The 19841-nt window shown below is 45.4% G+C and overlaps 1 protein-coding gene across 2 annotated transcripts in view; it reads left to right on the plus strand.

Moving 5' to 3' along the window:
• The first annotated feature begins 446 nt into the window (after nt 1-446).
• TPCN1 (two pore segment channel 1) overlaps nt 447-19841 on the plus strand; it is a 42755-nt gene continuing 23360 nt past the window's right edge. For both annotated transcript variants that reach the window (XM_063315963.1, XM_063315964.1), the window contains exons 1-9: nt 447-862; nt 5320-5444; nt 7679-7855; nt 9962-10075; nt 12069-12199; nt 13072-13160; nt 14241-14275; nt 16961-17019; nt 17904-18003. In XM_063315963.1, the coding sequence (XP_063172033.1) occupies nt 766-862; nt 5320-5444; nt 7679-7855; nt 9962-10075; nt 12069-12199; nt 13072-13160; nt 14241-14275; nt 16961-17019; nt 17904-18003 (927 nt within the window). In that variant the 5' untranslated portion in view covers nt 447-765. The remainder of the gene's footprint in view (nt 863-5319; nt 5445-7678; nt 7856-9961; nt 10076-12068; nt 12200-13071; nt 13161-14240; nt 14276-16960; nt 17020-17903; nt 18004-19841) is intronic.

A 19841-nucleotide genomic window follows, 5' to 3' on the forward strand; every position in this document is an offset into this window, starting at 1 on the left:
AAGCCGGTGGACGGGAGGAAGCGGATCTCCCCGCTGGACGTCTTACGCGAGCCGCCCGGTCCGACCCAGGTTCATTTAAAATCCAGCCCGACGTCCAACCCAGCCGCTTCGCCCACTTTTTTTTTAGCATGGCGCCCCCGGCCCTTTGCAAAGTCAGGGGGATCCTGAAGCTGGAGCGCATTTTTTTAAAAAAAGTTTTCCTTTTGCAATTTCCTCTGCAGCCCTGGGGGGGCTTCTTGGCAAGCCACGATGATGCAAACCACGGTTAGAAGGCTGGGCTGAAAAGGGAAGCGGGCGGAGAGAAAGGGAGGCAGGCAGGCAGGCAGCGTCCGGGGCGCGCAGTCGCTTTATTTACGCGCTCCCCCTTCCCCGCCTCTTTTGGACTCGTGCTTTGCTGCTGCTGCGGCAGCTTCCTCTGCTGCTTCCTCCTCCTCCTCCTCCTCGCAGGACTCTCCCCTTCCTAAGTCGTCGGAAGGGCTGCGGAGGCCCGAGAGGGAGCGCGCGAGGCGGTTGCAGCCGCGTCCAGTAAAGGCTCCCTCGCCGCGCGCCCAGGGCAATCGCTTGCTTGCTTATTTTCATTATTTTATTTTGCAAACGATCCGGGACTTTTTCGACACGCGTTGGCGAGGATCATGGGGACGCCGGCAGATCTGCAAGACGGGCTCCAGCTTTGAGCAAGCAGCTTGCAGGGAAGTAGCAACTCCCCCCCCCCCACCTCCCCCGCGCAGCATCCCCGCCGGTTGGGGAGAGCGGTGCGGGCCTCCCATGGCTGGGATTCCCGAAGAGGACGACGTGCCCCTCATCTTGACCTTAGAGGAGACCAGAAGCCGGAGGGCCGAGCCGGAGGGGGTCCCCAACGAAAGTAAGCCAACTTTGCTCCCTCCCCCTCCGGCTCCCTCTTTGCATCTCGGGCCGGCCGGGATGCGCTTTGCAAGCGCTGCGCCAGTTGCGTCTTTGGGGTGGTGGTGGGGGGGCTCTGTGGGTCTCCAAAGAGAGGGAAAGGGGGTAGGGGGGGTCTTAGAAAGTGGAGGTGGGGGAGGGAACCTGGGACTGGCGGGCTCCACCTCCTAGCAGCCCCAGCTGGCTGGGGAAAGGGTGTGGGGAGGGCTAAGTTGGGTGCATGTTGGCAAGGGGGTGCATTCTGGGGGGGGGGTCGTGGGTCCTCCCCTGCACAATTGGGCTTTCCCAGCTCCGGCAGAAACCCCAATTCGTGTCTGGGGAGCAGCAGTGGAAATGTGTGGTAGACCGGCTGCCTGGGCCTGATGTCTTTTCCAAATGGGTTGGCCTTCCTTTCGCAGAGGGTTGGCACTGGAGACCCCCTCTGCCTGGAAGGCAGCTGGTTAGGGAAGGCTCTTTGCCGTGGATTATGGATTCAGCCTTTTTTGGGGAGGGCCTTTCTCTCAATAGCATCCTTCTGGTGGGTGTGGGAGAGAGCCACCAAGGCTCGTCTTCACGCACCAGCAGCCTCTCTCATTGGCCAAGCCAGGGGCATGAATTTCGCACCTGCCTGCCACACCTTTGAGGCTGTGGCAACTCCAGAGTGGTTCCAAAGTCCTTTCTGGGGATAGAGTTCAGAGCGCTGCACTGCTAGTGGGTATCCCTGCTTGCTGTGTTTAATTCCCCACTCTTGTGTGCTTGAAAAATGGCACCTTCTGCCCACGTTCGGATTTATGTCTTTAGGCAGGCATGTAAATACAACGAGTGTGGGCGTGCTGGGAAGTGAAGTGTAGTTTGTCCTTAATGCCTCTGTGGAGGAGTGACACCTTTGTGTCCTCCAAAATCCCTGACATTAAGCCGTGGGATGCAGCAAGAATTCATCACTATATCTTGGCTGAATAATGGAAACGGCTTTCCCCACCTGACTGCCCTCCACAAGGGTGAGCTTCTGTTCCCAGAATTCTCAGCAGTACCCATGCTGACTAGGAAATTTCGGGAATTACTCTGCACATAAGGCAGTCTTTTTCAAACTTGGGAACTTTAAGATGTGTGGACTTCAACTCCCAGAAGCATAGCTGGCTGGGGAATTCTGGGAGTTGAAGTCCACACATCTTAAAGTTCCCAAGTTTGAAAAAGACTGAACTTAGGGGAAGAGTTATGCTTGCTGTCAATGTGTTTTAGTTCATTAGAGGTAGTGATTATTAACCAAGCCTTCTTGGGTTATGAAATGCACAGCTTGGCATAAATTTTTGTGGGCCAGCTTGTGCGTCTCGTTTGACTTGCTGGAATTGTTTTGTTGTGCCCTAGTGCAACAGTGCAATCTTCCTTTTTTCAGTCCTAAATCTCTTTGCAAATAGTAATGGTGGTTGCCGTATCCCAAGTGCTAAGATATATTGTTGGTTTCTTTAAAAAATCTTTAAAATTGTGTACCGATTTTAAAGCAGATTTTTCTCTGCCCACACTTTGTTCACTGGGCTTGAGTGTCGCGTTCTGCATTTTTCCTCCCTGGTCAATTTCCTTCCTTCTAAGCTAAAAATTAATGTGGTTTTCAGGAGTCTGTCAGTATGCATGATTTGTCAAAAGCTCCTTGCTTCTTGGCATCCTTATTCATCACAATATTCAGAACAGGATTTGAGAACCAACACCAAGATAAATGAATTAGAAACAGCTATACAGTGGGTAATTTTTTTGGGGGGGAGGCATTTTCACTGCTCTGCAGATAGCACAGACTCAGGTTATATTCCAACTTTTTTTTTTTAATCTATTCAGTCCTGTCCGATTCTCGGAGACTGCCTGGACAAGTCCCTGCAGTTTTCTTGGCAAGGTTTTTCGGAAGTGGTTTGCTATTGCCTTCTTCCTAGGGCTGAGAGAAAGTGACTGGCCCAAGGTCACCCAGCTGGCTTCGTGCCTAAGGTGGGACTAGAACTCACAGTCTCCCAGTTTCTAGCCTGATGCCTTAACCACTCCACCATGCTCTCTCTCATTCCAACATTTATTTAATGCTTAAAAGGGAAAATACATTTAAGTAAACATTGCACTTTGTTGCAGAAAAGTAAAAACCCCAAAAGATGGAGTGCGTGATGTGAAAATCCACTAACGAGTCTTAAGCTTGGAAGGAAAACGTACTCGTAACTTCGGGAAGGAAAGATCAGTTCACAAGAACGCTATTTTCAAATCCTTTCGTTATGCTTTCAAATGGTGTGTCCAAAGGCCTAGTTTTTATTTTCCGTTCCGCCCCTCAATGCCATCTGTTGGCAGAAAGCAGGGCTGGAGCTTTCTGGGATAAATAAGGGGGGGGGGGGCAGAGATGCCTTGTGAAAAACATGACTTTGTCACCAATGCCAAGAGAGAGACAATGACTCCAATGCGGTAGGGTTGCAAGAGTAGAAACAAAGGGTAGATTTTAAAAACCAAATTGACTCCTTTGTTCAGCTTGGGCCTCTGGAAGTGATGCTCGCTGAGCAAACCGCAGCGTGGGGTGAATCAGAACGCGGAGGCAGAAAAAAATAGACTTGGCCCAAAGAAAGTAAGAAAATGCCACATTACATCTGTTCACATAAAACACCCCACTCAGTCAGGAAGAAGACATCTACGTTCTTAATTAGACCCCCACTTTGGTCTCTCTGTAGCGAATTCCTGAAAGCCAGCTTGGTCTAGCTGTTCAGGCGCTGAACTGACCTGATTTCTAGTCCTGCCTTAGGCACGATGCCAGCTGGGAGACCTTGGGCCACTCCCAGTTTCACTTAGCGGCTGCTTTGCTTAACGACTGAATTGCCGGTCCCAGTTGTGGCTGCTAAAGGGGGGCTACCTGTAATCCGTCTCAATAAAGTGGAATTCTCATCTTGTGGAGGTGGTTTCCTGATCTAGTCTACCCCGCAAAGCTGGCACGATCAAAGTCACAGGAGGAAGATCGTAGCACCACCTCTGTCGCCGCCGTTGGTTTGGCAAAGGTGATTTTGCTCAGCAAGCCCACATTTTGGTTCCATCGGTGACTAAAAAGATTTGGCCGGCCCCCACCTCCCTCTTCTCCCGGCATCCAGAAAAATCAGCAAAGAGCAGAAAATTTGAGGTGACGCGGATGGTGCGGATGCTAATAAAGTCTTGCCAAATCACGTTCCCTGGGAGCCCGTGGCATTCTAATCCCAGTTTTTTGTTTCCAGCCCTTGTTCGGCTGGCTTCTGAGTCAGCTCTTGCAAGCACAGAGCCACCAGACGCCGCTGAAAACTTCCTGTTGTTTCGGATGCGCAGGCTGAGCGCGTTCCAGGGCTTTTGAACTCGCTTAGGAGGCCATGCGCAATTTCCACCTGTTCCCAAAGCAACCGGCCGAACGATGGTGCGCATCTTGGTTGCGTTCTCGTTCTTTGCCAACCAGCAAATTGAGGTTGGGGGGAACGCAAAGGGTTTTGGACATCTTTGCAAGCGCAAATGGTCTCGGACCTCTTTGCACACCAAGGGTGTGCCTCTCGCAGCCGTGTGGCTGTGTGCGCAGTTCAGCTTCGTTCATAAGGCCTGGGAGAGTTCTCTGACCAGGGTTGCTGAAATGGGCTTCCCCCCCGTTGGGAGGTGGGGGGTGCGTTCAAACGGGAGCGTAAAAGGAGCAGGTTTGCTATAAGAAAAAGACAGGATTTCTGAAGAAAATCTCAGATTTCTCCATATGCACGGTGTGGCTGCAGATGCGATGTGGTCTTCGCTTGCTTCAACGTGGTCCGTGTGTCCTTATCACTAAACTGAGGTTCCCATTCCTTAGTGCCAGCCAGCAACAGCAGCCTGTTCTTGTTCTGAGCCATCATTAATTTCTTTGGCTTTGTCTGAATTCTTACCCTACGCTGAGCCTTAGGTGGTTTATAAATGTATTAAGCCAACCATTCCGTCAAGACCAAGGTGAAATCATATTTGTTTTTTAAAAAAGTAAACACAACAAATGTCTTGAGTTTAAAATGATACTTTAAGAACAAAGTATCTTAAGGTATCATTTTAATAATGATTACTGTAATAATAATAAAGGCAGGTTAAAAAAAATCTAATCTAAAGTTTTTAAGAACTCTTTAGAAACAAACCCTAATTCTGCAATTTTTAACATTCTTTATTTTTTATTTTTGCCTGTGGAATGTACACTTTGCTGTATGCACCATAAGCACACACACACACACCCCAAAAATTGGGTTTCTGAGCATTCAGCACACTCTACCTGGATGACCTCACCTTTCTTCATGAGCTCTAGAAACTTGACATTCTTTAGAGGACAACTCTTTCAATCACATCCATCACCATTTTAACATAACGGTGTCCTGTCTTGCTTGGGAAGGGTATGTCTTAGGAATGAACAGGCAGAAAATGTACTTGCCTAGAGTTTGCAATCTTTTCTCCCTGCTTTCAACCAAGATGGAGGCAACTATGATGGGGTCCATGATCTGTCCAGCCCGGCGACTGGAGATAGCTACCCTCAGTGGAATCATGGAAGGCAAAACTGGGAAATGAATTATCAGGAGGCTGCAATCTACTTACAGGTGGGCCATGGTCTTTGTCTTATGCCTTGGAAAAAAATAAGGGAAGGAAAATGGGAGGATGGGTGGGGTCCCAGAATTCCCCAGCCTGAAGAACCATTGCTAAGAATTCTGGGAGTCAAAGCCCATACCTCTGAGACTACCCAGGTTGGAGGAGGTTGGTATGGAATGAGAAACTAAATGTCACAAGCAATCAAAAGCATGCTATGCCAGAGGCTCCTGGTCCAGGTATCCACAATTTGGGGGTCTGTAATGGTCTGTGGGAATGACCTTAGCAGTCAGGAGGAAGAGCCACAGGCTGGACCATTGGCCTGTCAAAGATGTCTCAGCCCACAGAAGGAGAGATGATGTGGGAAGCGTTTCAGAAGGGACTTTCAGCCTTGCAAGATTCGGTTACAATAAAGACAGAGCGAGGATTCATCATTGAGCTTCTTGTCTGGACTACCTTGAAGGGCTAACCGATCTTGAAAGACTGCAAGTATTTCTCTCCTTTTACTCTGGAAAACTAGGGAGGGTCCTTTCTGAAGTTTCCCAAACCCTCCCTCCTTTGGTGGACTGAGATATCTTTGACATGGTGGTCCATGGTGGTGGTCCAATCTGCGACTCTTCCTCCTGTCTCCCAAGATCATTCCCGCAGACTGTTACTGTATAGGGCCCTTAGATGCTTTGGCCAGGCTGCTTGGAAGTCTAAAGAATAAGCACTAACTTGGGGAAGACAGGAAGAAGTAAAGGGAGACCTTCATAGCTGTAGAAGATTGTAATAAAGATTGTAGGAGGGGCTTCATGGAACCCTGGGGGCAGGCCTTGTCACCTCCATGGAGGGAAGTGAGTCATTAATCCGTTGCTTCTCCTTGTTGGCATGGGGGAATCCAACCATCATTGAGTCTCTCTCATCCTCCCAGCAGCTGGACCTAGCGGTGAGGGAGATTGGGGGCTGAACTGCCACAAGCTCTGATCAGCCAGAAACCCAGTCTCTCCCAGTCTCTCTAAGCAGCATGGATCCCTTCTCTTAGTTTTTTCCCCACAGTAGTTTGGACTAAAAGGTAAGTGACTGGCCCGGAGTCACCTGCTCAGCTTCCAGTGGGTGGACCTAGACCCAACTCTTATTCCACTGCCTTTCCTGCTTTATCAAGCTGTCCGCTGCAGCATCTTGTTTAGTTTCTTCAGTGGGAGGAATAGGGACAGTTGGGAAAAAAATCAGGGAACTTCGTTCTTGTATATGACAACTGCAGCACAATTATTATATGCACAAAGGTGGAAAGATTTGACGTGACCCACAGTGGAAGAACGGATGGTAAAGATGATGGAATTTGCTGAGGTGGCTAACTTGACAGCTTTAATTAGAGATAAGGCATTATCTGAGTTTAAATACTGATGGAATCCCCTTATTGACTTTTTGCGAGAAACAGGAGAAAAAATGAAATTATGATGTATGGATTTGATGCTTAGAAAAAAGAAAAACCGATTATAGAAAAAGTGTAAGTAATGGTGTAACCATAGAGTAAGAGGTTAATTTACATTTTTACTTGAAGATCGGAAGTCATTTCTTGATAATTTCTTTTTGGTATTTTATTTTTTCTGCACTTTTAGCCCTACGTGTAGTCCTCGCTTAACAACCATTCATTTAGTGATGGTTCAGACTTACAGTGGTGCTGAAAAAACAGACTTATGACCGGTCCTCACACTTACAACCGTTGCAGAGTCCCCACAGTCACATGATCACAATTTGGGCGCATGGCAACTGGCTCACATTTATGACCATCACAGTGTCCCACGGTCACGTGATCGCCTTTTCGACCTTTCCAGCCAGTTTCTGGCAAGCAAAAGCAATGGGGGACCACGTGATTCACTTAATGACCACATGGTTTGTTTAACGCCCATGGTGATTCACTCCACCACCACCAGAAAAAGGTCATAAAATAGGGTTGCATTTGCTTAATGACCGCTTTGCTTAGCAACCAAAATGCCAGTCTCAATTGTGGTCGTTAAGCGAGGACTGCCTGCATTCTTTCCCCACTTTCTTCTGTTTGCTTTTCTCTTTATGCTAAATATTGGTTCTTGTTAGTTTCTTTTTTATCTTTCTTTTGAAAATTTCAATACAGTTATTTAAAAAAACAAAAGAGGAATAGGGAATCCTTTACAAGCATTTTATTGGAAGTCTGTGCCATAACATGACAGATAAATAAGTAAAACATGTGGGCTTTCTTTCTCTCTCCCCACTCCCCCAAATGTTCCAGGAAGGAGAGAACAACGATAAGTTTGTCACTCATCCCAAGGATGCCAAAGCTCTTGCTTCCTACCTCTTTGTCCACAACCATCTCTTTTATCTCATGGAGCTCACCACGGCACTCTTGCTGCTGATGCTGTCCCTCTGCGAAGCCCCCGCAGTTGCCATATTCCGCCTCGGCATTTACGTATGTAGTTCCTCGGAAGGGGAGGGAGAACGGGGTGGAGAGGACCTGGGTGCAAGACAGACACGGGGCTCCCTCCCAAGACGGAAAGAATTGCGTTTCCAGCGGATCGGGGAAGGGCGTCTTGGGGAAGGAAAGAGGGCTGGCTGAGGGCGTCATACCACGTGCTTGGTTTGGCTGAAACGCGATTGGGTTGTTGGTGTCTTGGAAATCCAACCACTCGTTCGGGCATAGAGTGAATTACGGCATTTGCTGGGACAAATAGTGTGGGAGTTGTATGTATTGTATGAATCTAGAAAGGGGGCTCTGTTCACCAGGGTGTAACATGTTCGGATAGATAAATGGGGGACAGCTAGGAGACTTGAGGCCCATTGTGCTCAAGCAGGTTAGCAAAGGGCAAATGTTCGCTGCAGTCGTTCACTTGAATTCTCTCCCCTTCTTCCCCTCTCTTTTGTATGCCCCCTACCCCATCTCTACCTACCTACTTGTTGGCATTTCTTTGTTTTTGCCTGGACCAAGCCACTAGGTTACCATGGTAATTGAGTACTTCCTTAAGTATCAGCAGGGTGAAGAGGTCGAACTTAATTGTCCTCAGTTTGGGTGTTAATAGCTGCATTGCCTGGGGGAGGGCAGCTTGCCTGGGCTTGTTTAGTTTTGCTTTTGTAGCTTTGCAGCCCAGTTCCTCCCCGTCCTCTCTGAGCGCGTGTGAATGCACAGCTTGTAAAATATGTTTTTTGTGCTTTCTGTAAATACATTTATTTTTATAGAAATGCCTGGTGTGTGATTTTTCTGATCTCTCGGGCCACACGCTTTCCAGCAATCTATGACACTACCTACCCATCCACCCATTGTTCCATCCACCTTTCACTCCACCTATCGCTCCATCCATCCATTGCTCCATCTATCGCTCCATCCATCCATCCATCCATCATTCCACCTATTGCTCTATCTACGACTCCATTCATCTCCTGCTCCATCCATCCATTGATTGCTCTATCAATCTATCACTCCATCCATCCATCCATTCATCTATCACTCCATCCATCCATCCACACACTTGCATAGTTACAGAGAGTATGCTTGCATTGAGGAAAAAACATGCCGTTTAAGTTCAAAAGTGTACTCAATACCCTGCCTTTTAAAGGGAAGAATAAATATGACAGTGCATCGGCAAAGCTTTGAAAATTTTAGCAAAGTATAAGGATGAACAGAAAACCTCCTCAGGAGCTGTTTAAAAAAATTGAACTGGCTGAAATGTAAATGTGTACCTTGAAGGAGAAAGAAAAACATTGAAAGAACTGTTTTCAGAAAGGAATTTTGCCTAACTAGAGGTAGTCTGTTTGGAATTACTTTAACGTAACTAAGAAATTGAAGACGTGTGTGAGTAAAAAACAAAACAAAACAATGGTTAACTTTTTTTAGTGTTGCTGTCGTTTGTGGAATAATCAGGAGTTTTTTTTGTGTGTGAGCCTTCGAGTCAGCATTGCCTTCTGACAACTGCTTGGACAAGTCCCTGCAGTTTTCTTGGCAAGGTTTTTCAGAAGTGGTTTGCCATTGCCTCCTTCCTAGGGCTGAGAGAGAGCGACTGGCCCAAGGTCACCCAGCTGGCTTTGTTCCTAAGGCAGGATTAGAGCTCACAGTCACCTGGATTCTAGCCTGGTGCCTTTAACCACTACACTGAACTGTCTTACTGCCTTTGAGTTACTCTTGACTCCTGGAGACTGCCTGGACTGGTCCCTGCAGTTTTCTTGGCAAGGTTTTTCAGAAGTGGTTTGCCATTGCCTCCTTCCTAGGGCTGAGAGAGAGGGACTGGCCCAAGGTCACCCAGCCGGCTTCGTGCCTAAAACTAGAACTCCCAGTCTCTAGCCTGGTGCCTTAACGACTGCATCAAACGTGCTCTCAATCAGGACCTGGCACCACCGAAAACTTCAATCCAGGAAACCATCTTTGGGGCTGGCTTCATGGGTGAACCAGGGCATCCACAGAAAGACTTGCTCATTTTGCAAGGACTGCATGCAGTCTTGGTTGGTGATGTAAGCTCCTTGGTTTTTATGAATGAGCTAAGGAACATGGACGCTCACCTCTTGCTCTTCCCCCTTCTGGTTTCAGGTCCATGCCACCCTGGAGCTGTTTGCATTGGCCGTTGTGGTGTTTGAGCTCTCCATGAAATTAAGATGGCTGGGCTGCCATACCTACATCCGGCACAAAAGGACCATGGTCAAGGTGAACCCTCACTTACTTGGTCTGGGCTGGCCAGAACCGGCTCGTATTTTTACCTGGAAACTAGACAACCTGTGACACGTTGCGTCATTGTTTCAGAGATATTTCCTTACCAGATTCCTCAGTGCCTTCAACAATGGCAGAGCTTCTAACGTACTGGAAAATTTTTCAGAAATTCAGGGAGATATTCAAAGATGTATCTGCCTTGAAAATAGCCCATGCCCTTCATACTGAACTGTATAGCACGGTCAAACATCAGGAGCTGACCACAGGAAATGTTTTTGACATTTTGTATTATGTCATAAAATGTTTTATGATAGTTTTTATGTCGTAAAATGTTTTATAAAATTGCCAAAATTAAATTCCACGGGAGTCGTGGGTCCCAGATTTTGGACACATTCTGTAAGTTAGCCCATTTGAGGTACCTTGGTTCAAAAATGGTTGCCCTACGATGCACCATTTTGCCCAGTTAAAGGTTACAAAGCATCAAACAGACACGAGAGTTTTAATAATATATAGATAAATCCCACTATGTTTGTTCTTGTTCTTATGTATGTACTCGTAAGCCAAGTCAGGAAACAGACACCGTAAGAAATACTAAGACTTAATTTATCGACAGAGGCTATAATATCAGAGTCTTGAGAGCCTAATGTTTCTCCTTCCCTCTGCCTTAGACCAAGAGAGACAAGATGAGGCAGTTCTGAGTTTCTTTCTCACACCTTTTTGTTTTCCTGGGCTCAGCTGGTGTTTTCCCAGCTGTTGCTGCATATCTTCTTCAAGGCCATCTTGATGCTCCTCTGGCCTGAAGCCCGAATCTATCTGTTGCAGTTGAGCTGTGTGGTTTGACAGTTGGGGAAGTTTTCTTCATAATCATCTTTTGGCTTTCAGCTCAGGGGATCAGAGTTCGCCATCTGCTTGCGACCAGCAGGAGTTGTCGGAGAACTCCTTAGAACAGATGTTAATCAGTCTCCTGGGTTCCATATTTTTTGTTTAAGCCACCCTTCCACATGATTGCAACTTTACCTTTTAATATTGAAGAGATTTTTTTTTCAGTGGAGGCCACCTCATATTCATTTCTCCCGGGCCTTGCTTTTCATGGAATGATCTCCTGTTAATGTCAGGAAGCAATCCAGGTGTAAGCAGAGCTCTGTTCTAGCAAATGTTTGGATAAATTGACAAACGGGGGCAAGGAGTCGAGGAAGACTCTCAGTCATTCAGGTGAAATTGTCTGTAGGTTGAGTCATGGCGACTGGATTTCTTTCCTTTTGGTAGAAACGTTTCACTGCTTGTCCAAGCAGCTTCTTCAGTCTGGTCAAAGGTTGGTGATGGGGCCCCATATATGTCTTCCAGGGTGGCTGCATCGTCCCTACACCTGAATGGCTGTTGATTGTGCCATGGAGGTGTGGATTGCCTTTGGGATGTCTCAGTCCTAGATCCTTTGTTCATCCCCAAGTGGATCCTTAAGAGTGGCCTTCCTGGTGGACTTAATCTTCCTGGGGACTGATGAAAGAGCAGCATGAAAAATGGGGGACGGGTTGTGTCTGAGGCCTCCGCCTCTATTGAGGGAAGGATTTTCCACTTTGGCATGGATGGATTCCTTAACCCCTCTCCCCGAACCTTTGCCCAGACTGAAGAAGTTGCTTGGACAAGCAGTGAAACGTTTCAGCGAAAAAGAAATTCAATTGCCATGACTCAACCTACAGACAGGGGCAAGGAAGTGCGACCTGAGGTCTCCAGGTGCCCTTTGAGGCAGATGTGGGAAAACCATGGTCCTCCAGGCGGCACTTCAGATCCCAACGTCCCTCCCCAATGGCAGTGCTGAAAGTTGTAGTTCAGGAGCATCTGGAAGCCACTGGTTGTCCTCCCATGTTTTTGTTTCACTGCTTGTCCAAGCAACTTCTTCAGTCTGGGCAAAGGTTCGGGGAGAGGGGTTAAGGCCCAATGTCATTCTGCCAAGGCTAAACCTGGAACGTCCTGATGTCTCCTCCCCGTGCAGACCTGTGTCCTGCTCCTGCAGTTGGTAGAAGCGGTTGTGGTGTTGGTGCGCCAGACGTCCCACCTTCGGATCACACGAGCCTTGCGCTGCATCTTCCTGGTGGACTGTCGTTACTGTGGAGCTGTGCGAAGGTGATGGCTAGGTGGTTGTTGACTGGGCTGGTGTGATGCTCTTGGCAATAGGACCAGTGTTCTCTTTCGCTTGCTTTTTGATGCAGAATTGTGTGAAGATTTTAGTCAGCCCTTCTGGTTTGAAGGCAGCTAACTGGAAGTCTGAACGATAGCTTGTAGACAGCCACTGAAGTTATGGCAAACATCAATTATGTCCATAAACTGAGTCATCCGTTTCCTACTTACAGAGTCATTAAAATATCTATAAAACCGTTGCCACCTTCAAATATTGTACACAGACCTAATCTGTTGCCACAATTTTTCAGGAAACTAGAGTTACTCCTGCAGAACAAAGGAACCAGGGCTTGTCTGATCCATTCCTAGTTTATTTTCTGCTTTTTATCTGCTCCTCTCTGGAAGCTTTCAGTGATGCTTGAAACCAACCCAGGAATAAGCCAGGTTTCTTTGTTCAGCAACCCAGGACCCAGGATGGGAAAAGCAACACCACACTATAATTTCAAATTAGGGCTTAATATAAACATGATGGTTTTCTTTGGATGGCTGTGCAGATCTCACTAAGCCAAATCAAGCAAACTACAAATTATGGCTTAGCATAACTGTTATCCTCCAAACAAACAAAATTAGGCATAGCAGGAAAGATCTCTCTCCGAAGAAACAAGATGATTCCCCCCCCCCCAAGCAGGTTAATGAGCGGGCTAGTTGCGTTTCATTGCCCAAGAATTTATCCTAAAATTTATATGCCAGTTTAGCTCTTCGGGCCTTTAAACAATAGCAAAATTTTACTAGCATCTCACTGGACGGTTTTAAGGCGTGGGGAGTAATCAATGCGAACAGAAGATTTTTCTTTAAAAGAGCTACATTTTTTTTTCCAGAAACCTGCGCCAGATTTTCCAGTCTTTGCCTCCGTTCATTGATATTCTCCTCCTTTTACTCTTCTTCATGGTCATCTTTGCTATCCTGGGTATGGACGTTTCACTATTCTGTTCATTCACTGGGGTTTTTTGGAAGGCGGGAGGAGCCGTGTGAGGAAGGAAGTCTGGCCGACCCATCAGTTTTCGGAGTAGGGCAGCGCCCTTTCAGGAAGGGTGGAAGCATCTGCAGCAAACTGAGATCTGGACCAAAGGACGGGATTCTGGGTCGAGATGTCCCAATGCAAGTGTGCAATGCATTATGGCATCGCTCTTATGCACTTGGGTGTATCGCTGTAGTGGAAGTACAAACGGCTCAGAGCATGCATTGCAACATCATGGCACAAGCCCCATCATTTTGCCTCTTGCTCTGCCCATGGACACGGTTGAGCGTAGGCCAGTTTAACTTCCGTGGAGAGATTAATTCCATATTCCATTCCTCCTTCCTCTTCCCTGGCTAAATTAATCTCTGCAGACTTTGGTAGAGTCTGCAAGGCATCCTTTTCAAAATACAGTGACTAAGTAATCTCTAGTTTCTTCAGCTAACCTGGTCTTGAGCTTTTCCCAAGCTAAGTCAAAGTAAGGTGGTCCTCACTTAATGACTACTTGTTTAACGATGGTTCAGAGATACGGGGCTTAAAAAGTTACTTATGACCCTTCCTCAAAGTTATGACTGTCGCACCACCCCTGTGGTCACGTGATTGCAATTTGGTGGCTTGGCGACCGGCTCACATTTACGACTGGTTGCGGTGCCCTGCAGTCACATGATCACGATTGGTGACCTTCCCAGCCGGCTTCCAACGAGCCAAATCAATAGGGAACCATTGATGTGCTTAGCGACCATGATGATTCCCTTAACAACTGTGGTCAAACTGGTCATAAAATCGTGTCCGGTCACATGATACCTCACTTAATGACTGCATTGCATAGTGACTGGAATTCCAGTTCCAACTGGTCATTAAGCGAGGACTACCTATAGCAATATTTCCACTCTTTAAAACAGAAACAAGACTGCGATGGATAGACAGAATCATCCTGATAGCTAGATGGAACACTTTCTGTCTATATATATTGCCTTTTTAAATGTAACTTGTTTGATCTTTCTCCATTCTCTCTTCTTTGCTTTTTTCTAGGATTTTATTTGTTCTCTCCAAACAAATCTGACCCTGTAAGTAAAACATAAATTCAGGGACTCTTGAATGTTTGTTTTTGGCACCGTCCTTACAAATCATAATGGGGGCCCTTTTAAGTGATGGCACTTGGTTGAAGTTTCAGTGAGTTCCAGTGCGATGGGGGTAGTTCTAGATTAACTGTTGGGTCTTGGAGATGTTCTCAATTAGCTCAGACGCCTTCCCCTTTTTTAAAATAAAGAATATGTCTCACCCATACAGAACTTGAGATACCAACTGTATTGGTGTCGTTCTGCTTAATTGTTTTGCGCAAAAGGAATTTATGCCCACCTTGTGACATGCTTCGGCAGTGAAGTTACAGCCAGGAGTTTTTAATTAATTGCTTTTTACTGAAGCGAGCAAAGCACTAAGAGAAGAAATTAAACAGGAAATTAAAAATAGGAAAGGAAGCAAAGAACAAAAGCAGCAATGAGAAAAACCTTAGGAATATGCATCAGCCTGTATGTGTGTATATATGAGACCTTAGAAAGAAATTTAGGTGTTGTATATGTGCAATATCTCTATCCAGGACAATATGGGAAAATGGATGGAAAAATTCTAATACAGCTAAGAAATGATATAACTGGATTGGAATGACCTTGTCCTTGATTGCAAGATTCTTTAAAGTCTTTTTTTTTTTAAACTTCTGACAATGCCTTGCTTCACAATTTTAAACAGTCCAGAACTGAAGAAACAGGTTCTTTAATTTCCCAGTGCTTCCTGACACCACACCTAGCAACAAAGTCATTTTTTAAGTCCAAGCTTCTAGGCCTCAAGGGAATGAGGTTGCCAGTTTTATAATTGAACATGGTTGGGTGTTTCTTCTGACAGGACTTGTCACCAGGCCAGCTAAATTACAGAGGGATGAATTGTGTACAGGAAAAACTTCCGGGTTCATACTGAGTCCAGTTTTTTGGCCTCACCTACTCTAGAAATAAAGGGATGCGGTGGCGCTGCGGGTTAAACCGCTGAGCTGTCGATCGGAAGGTCGGCGGTTCGAAACCGCGCGGCGGGGTGAGCTCCCGTTGTTAATCCCAGCTCCTGCTCACCTAGCAGTTCGAAAACATGCAAATGTGAGTAGATCAATAGGCACCGCTTCGGCGGGAAGGTAACGGCGTTCCGAGTCGTCATGCTGGCCACATGACCCGGAAGTGTCTATGACAACGCCGGCTCCAAGGCTTAGAAACGGAGATGAGCACCGCCCCCTAGAGTCGGACTCGACTGGACTTTACGTCAAGGGAAACCTTTACCTTTACCTTACTCTAGAAATAATTGCTACCTATAGGAAACCATACTCGTTTGGTGCCAGGAAGGAACGGAAGATGCGAAATTCGTCGTTCGTTCATTTATTTTTACAACTTTTTTTCATATGTAATTTTTATTAAACCTTTTAAGAAGGAAGATAAAAATTAATACAAGCTAATGTAAAGTAAGGGGGAAAAAATAAAGGAAATCAAAGAGAAAGATAAAAGTGTGAGAAAAGAAAGAAAAAGAGAAAAGAAAGAGAAAAGATACAAAGAGGTGGCTTCCGATATTCTTCCCAGCAGTTATAAATACAATTATATTTTAGCCTTTCTCTCTAAAGTTACATCATGATACTTTTCTTTCTATAATCCATCCTGTCTAATCATCAAAGCCATAAATCACAAGTTCATTTTTTTTTTTCATTTTTATCCAAAAAGTCCTAAGGGTTTTCCAGTTGCCAATAAATGTAGTTTTTTTTCTAATCGAAGAAGTTAGCTTATCCATCTCAGCAAGATCTTCAAATTTCACCAGCCGTTCCTCCATAGTGGGTAGTGTCAAATCTTTCCATCTCTATGCATACAGGTAGTCCTTGCTTAACGACCACAATTGGACAGGAACTTAGGTTGCTATGTGATGCAGTCATTAAGCGAATCCAGACCCGATTTTACAACCACTTTTGCAGCAGTCGTTAAGCAAATCACTGTGGTCATTAAGTGAATCACATGGTCGTTAAGCCAAAGCATGATGGTTGCCAAGCACCCGAATTGCGATCACATGACTGCGGGGACTCTGCAACGGTTGTAAGTGCGAGGAACAGTCGTAAGTTGTTTTTTTCAGTGCCATTGTAATTCTGGACAGTTGCTAAATGAATTATCGTTAAGCGAGGACTACCTTTATAGTAATCTTGCTGCAGTAATCACATATTGAAATAATCTTCCATGGCTTTTTTCTAACTCTGTATCCATCAATCCTAAAAGGAAAAGTTCTGGCTTCAATTGAATATTAATCTTTAAAATCCTCTGTATTATTTATTTTTACAATTTATTGCATACAATGCAGCTTTCTCTGGGCTCCTTTGGGGCCATGTACAAATATGGAAAATACTGGGGACAAGGTTGGGAACCTCAATTGTTATTTCCAGGTTCCAGGGCTTGATTCAGCCCGGATCAGAACTTTTGCCCGTGCTTGGGGTCATCCAACTGTGGGGTGAAGTTGGGGCACCCGCTGCTAATTCCAAAGAGTTTTTTTCCCCCCCAAATAACCACCACCGTAATAATCAAAAGCCAAACAGTGGCATGGTAAGGTTGCCTGTCTAATTTTCCATAAAACTGAGAAGCAACCAAGCTCCTTCAAGCCGTGAGATGCTTCTGAGCTGGGACAATTCAGAGACATCCATTTCGTTTTTTTCCTCTCTCCAGTGCTTTTTCTTTCTTTTGCAGTATTTCAACACTTTGGAGAACAGCCTGGTGAACCTTTTTGTTCTTCTGACAACTGCCAAGTAAGGCTTGAGAGTTTGAGGAACCACAACGGTGGTGGTGGTGGGAGGGTGGAAGAAAAGCATCAGCATGACCTTTCTAGCAGCTCACATTAAGCATCCTTCTTTGAAAGTGGGTGAATGGATCTCTCTCTCCTGTGTGCATTGAATCATCAGAGAACTCTGAAATGGGGAGAAGTGAGAAAACCCAGAGCAAATGTGTTTTTTGATACTGGTTTGGGAAGTGCAAACTAAATTGCCTCCCTGACAATCAATCAATCAATCCCTTTTATTTCGGTCATAGACCAGCATAGAACTAATAACGATCATGCTAAAAGAGAAATAAAAATCAAAAGTCAAGATAAGGTAAAGATAAAATTATGAACGTAAAAGTACAGCGTACAGGAATTAAAACACAAAAGAATCCTATAAAATTACAATTAATTTTATAATGAATTAATTTTGTTGAATGAATGAATGAATGAATGAATGAATGAATTTTGTCTCCTAGTATGATGCAACCCTCAAATTTTCCCTTTATTTATTGATTTGGTTGGTTGATACCCTTCCTCCCTTTCCAAGGAAGTTCTCAAGGCAGCTAACACAATTTAACAAATTAAAACTGAAGCTGTTCCTGCTCGGAAGTAGATGTTTTGGACTTGATTGAGTCTTCCTGGAGTTGGGCACCGCTTTGGAATCTGTCTCCCGAAAGACTTGGAGCAGGCATGTAATTGCTACCTGCCACATCTCAGAATAGCCATGTCTTTCCTGGGATTGCATGACTGCCTTTTGGAGAACAAATCTGAAGCATTGTGCAGCCTTACACCCTAAAACTCCTCTAATTGTCTGTCTAGCTGGAGATGACTACTTGTTGGTTTCTCTCTTCATCTCTCTTTCTTGCGGAACAGTTTCCCTGACGTGATGATGCCTTCTTATTCCCGAAACCCATGGTCCTGTGTGTTTTTCATTGTGTACCTTTCCATTGAGTTGTACTTCATTATGAATTTGGTAAGTTGCCCAGCTGCAGTCTCCAACCTTTTGTGTAAATGCTTTGGGATCTTTCTTCTGACGGAGAACATCAAGATGCTTAGCCTAGAAGGATCCAGGCCTTGTTCAGCCCCACTAGGTGGACCAGACCAGGAAGTCAACTCTCTAGGAAGGCTAAAACGTCCTATAAATTAGCTATAATCAGAATCAATCCTACTAATTGGCTATAATAACAGAATCTTGCGAGTCTGATTGCGTTGTACAGTAGGCTCTCAGTTAGTTGGAACTCAAGCAACTGTCATTCTCAAGCAACCAGCAAAAAAATTGAATAAATAATACAGTAGACTCTCAGTTAACCAGAACTCATTCTCAAGCAACCAGAACTCATTCTCAAGCAACCGGCAAAAAAAATAAATAATACTTTAAATAATATTTAACAGTAACTCTCAAGCAACCAGAAGCTACATTTATCTGGCATCTACCAATCCCCATGGGTGTCAGTTAACTGAGAGTCTACTGTATCTCCTCCCCCTTACACTCCAGTGAATTAGGGTGGTGTCTTCCTGAGCCATGTCCAAATGTTATCTCATTGTTCTGGACTTAAATGTTTCAGCCCCTTTTGCCTAAGTACTGGTTCCCGCATAATTCCATCAAGGTCATCTTCCTTAATCTCTGTACCTTGTTCTTAAGAGATTCACTGAAAATGCATCTCACTTGAGCACCAGATTAGCCCCAGTTTACAGGATTTACACAGTTTCATTGAATGTTAAGTTGACCTGAACACTTGGGTTTGCCTGACGTGCTAACCCACAAAAAGCTAGCCAAGGTTAAAACAAACCATGGTTAGCATGTTGAATAAGTGGAAAGTCTGAATCTTTTCAGAGTTCTGCAAACAAGCTATGATTCTCTCTGCAACGTTTCTCAACATTGACTCATCCTGAATCTTGATGGTCTACTGCTAACATTTAGATGTCTAATGCAGGCTGTTAGCCTTTAGGTGCAGTGAAAACACCTAAGAATCTTGCAGCCCTTTAAAAATTGAAATAGTTCATCCGGCACCTGCTTTTGAGAACTGGAATCCCATTTGTCAGATGTATGACGTGGGTGTTTACACCATAATAACTGTGTTCAGTTTGAGGTAAGACTGGATCGTTCCAGTTCTGTAAAATTTAGACCTGGTGTAGGCAGGTTGATGTTTTTCACAACTTTTGGTCTACTGATTGCAGCTAGTAAAGTTAGCTTGGGTAGATGGGAGCGTTGAAGCCCAAACGCTCTAGAAGTTCTAGAGAACTTCTCTAGAAGTTCTCTCCATAGCAATCTCCTCCAAATCTGGATGCCCTCCAGATGTCGACTTCCAGCTTAGGTGAGATGGGTGGCCATACAAATCACATAAATAAAAAAGCTCCCAGAATTCTTGGGTGTGGCCATGCTTGCTAGGGGACTCTGGGAATTGAAGCCTATTTATTTATTTTTTATTCCACCATTTATAGAGGAGCTCAAGGTGGCATACCTAGTGGTCTTTCCCCCTATTTTTTTTCTACTTTTCCCCACAACAACCCCGTGAAGTTGGTTGAGCTGAAAGGGAAGAACTGGCCCAGAATCACCCAGGGAGTTTCTGTGGCTGAGCAGGGACTTGGGTCTCCCTACTTCTGGTCCAGCACCTTCACACTTCCCCTCTCTAGCTTTTGGGCTGAGAGGGAGGGACTGACCCAAAGTCACTCAGGGAACTTCCATGGCTGATTTGAATCTGGATCCCCATTCCCAACTCCAGCGCCTTCACTGCTATGCCAGACTGGCTGTTTCATACATCTGGAAGATGCCCAGGTTGGGAAAGGCTTCCCCAGAGAAGGGGTTTCCGA

The sequence above is a fragment of the Candoia aspera genome, chromosome 15, assembly GCF_035149785.1.
Source record: "Candoia aspera isolate rCanAsp1 chromosome 15, rCanAsp1.hap2, whole genome shotgun sequence".
Taxonomy (NCBI): Eukaryota; Metazoa; Chordata; class Lepidosauria; order Squamata; family Boidae; genus Candoia; species Candoia aspera.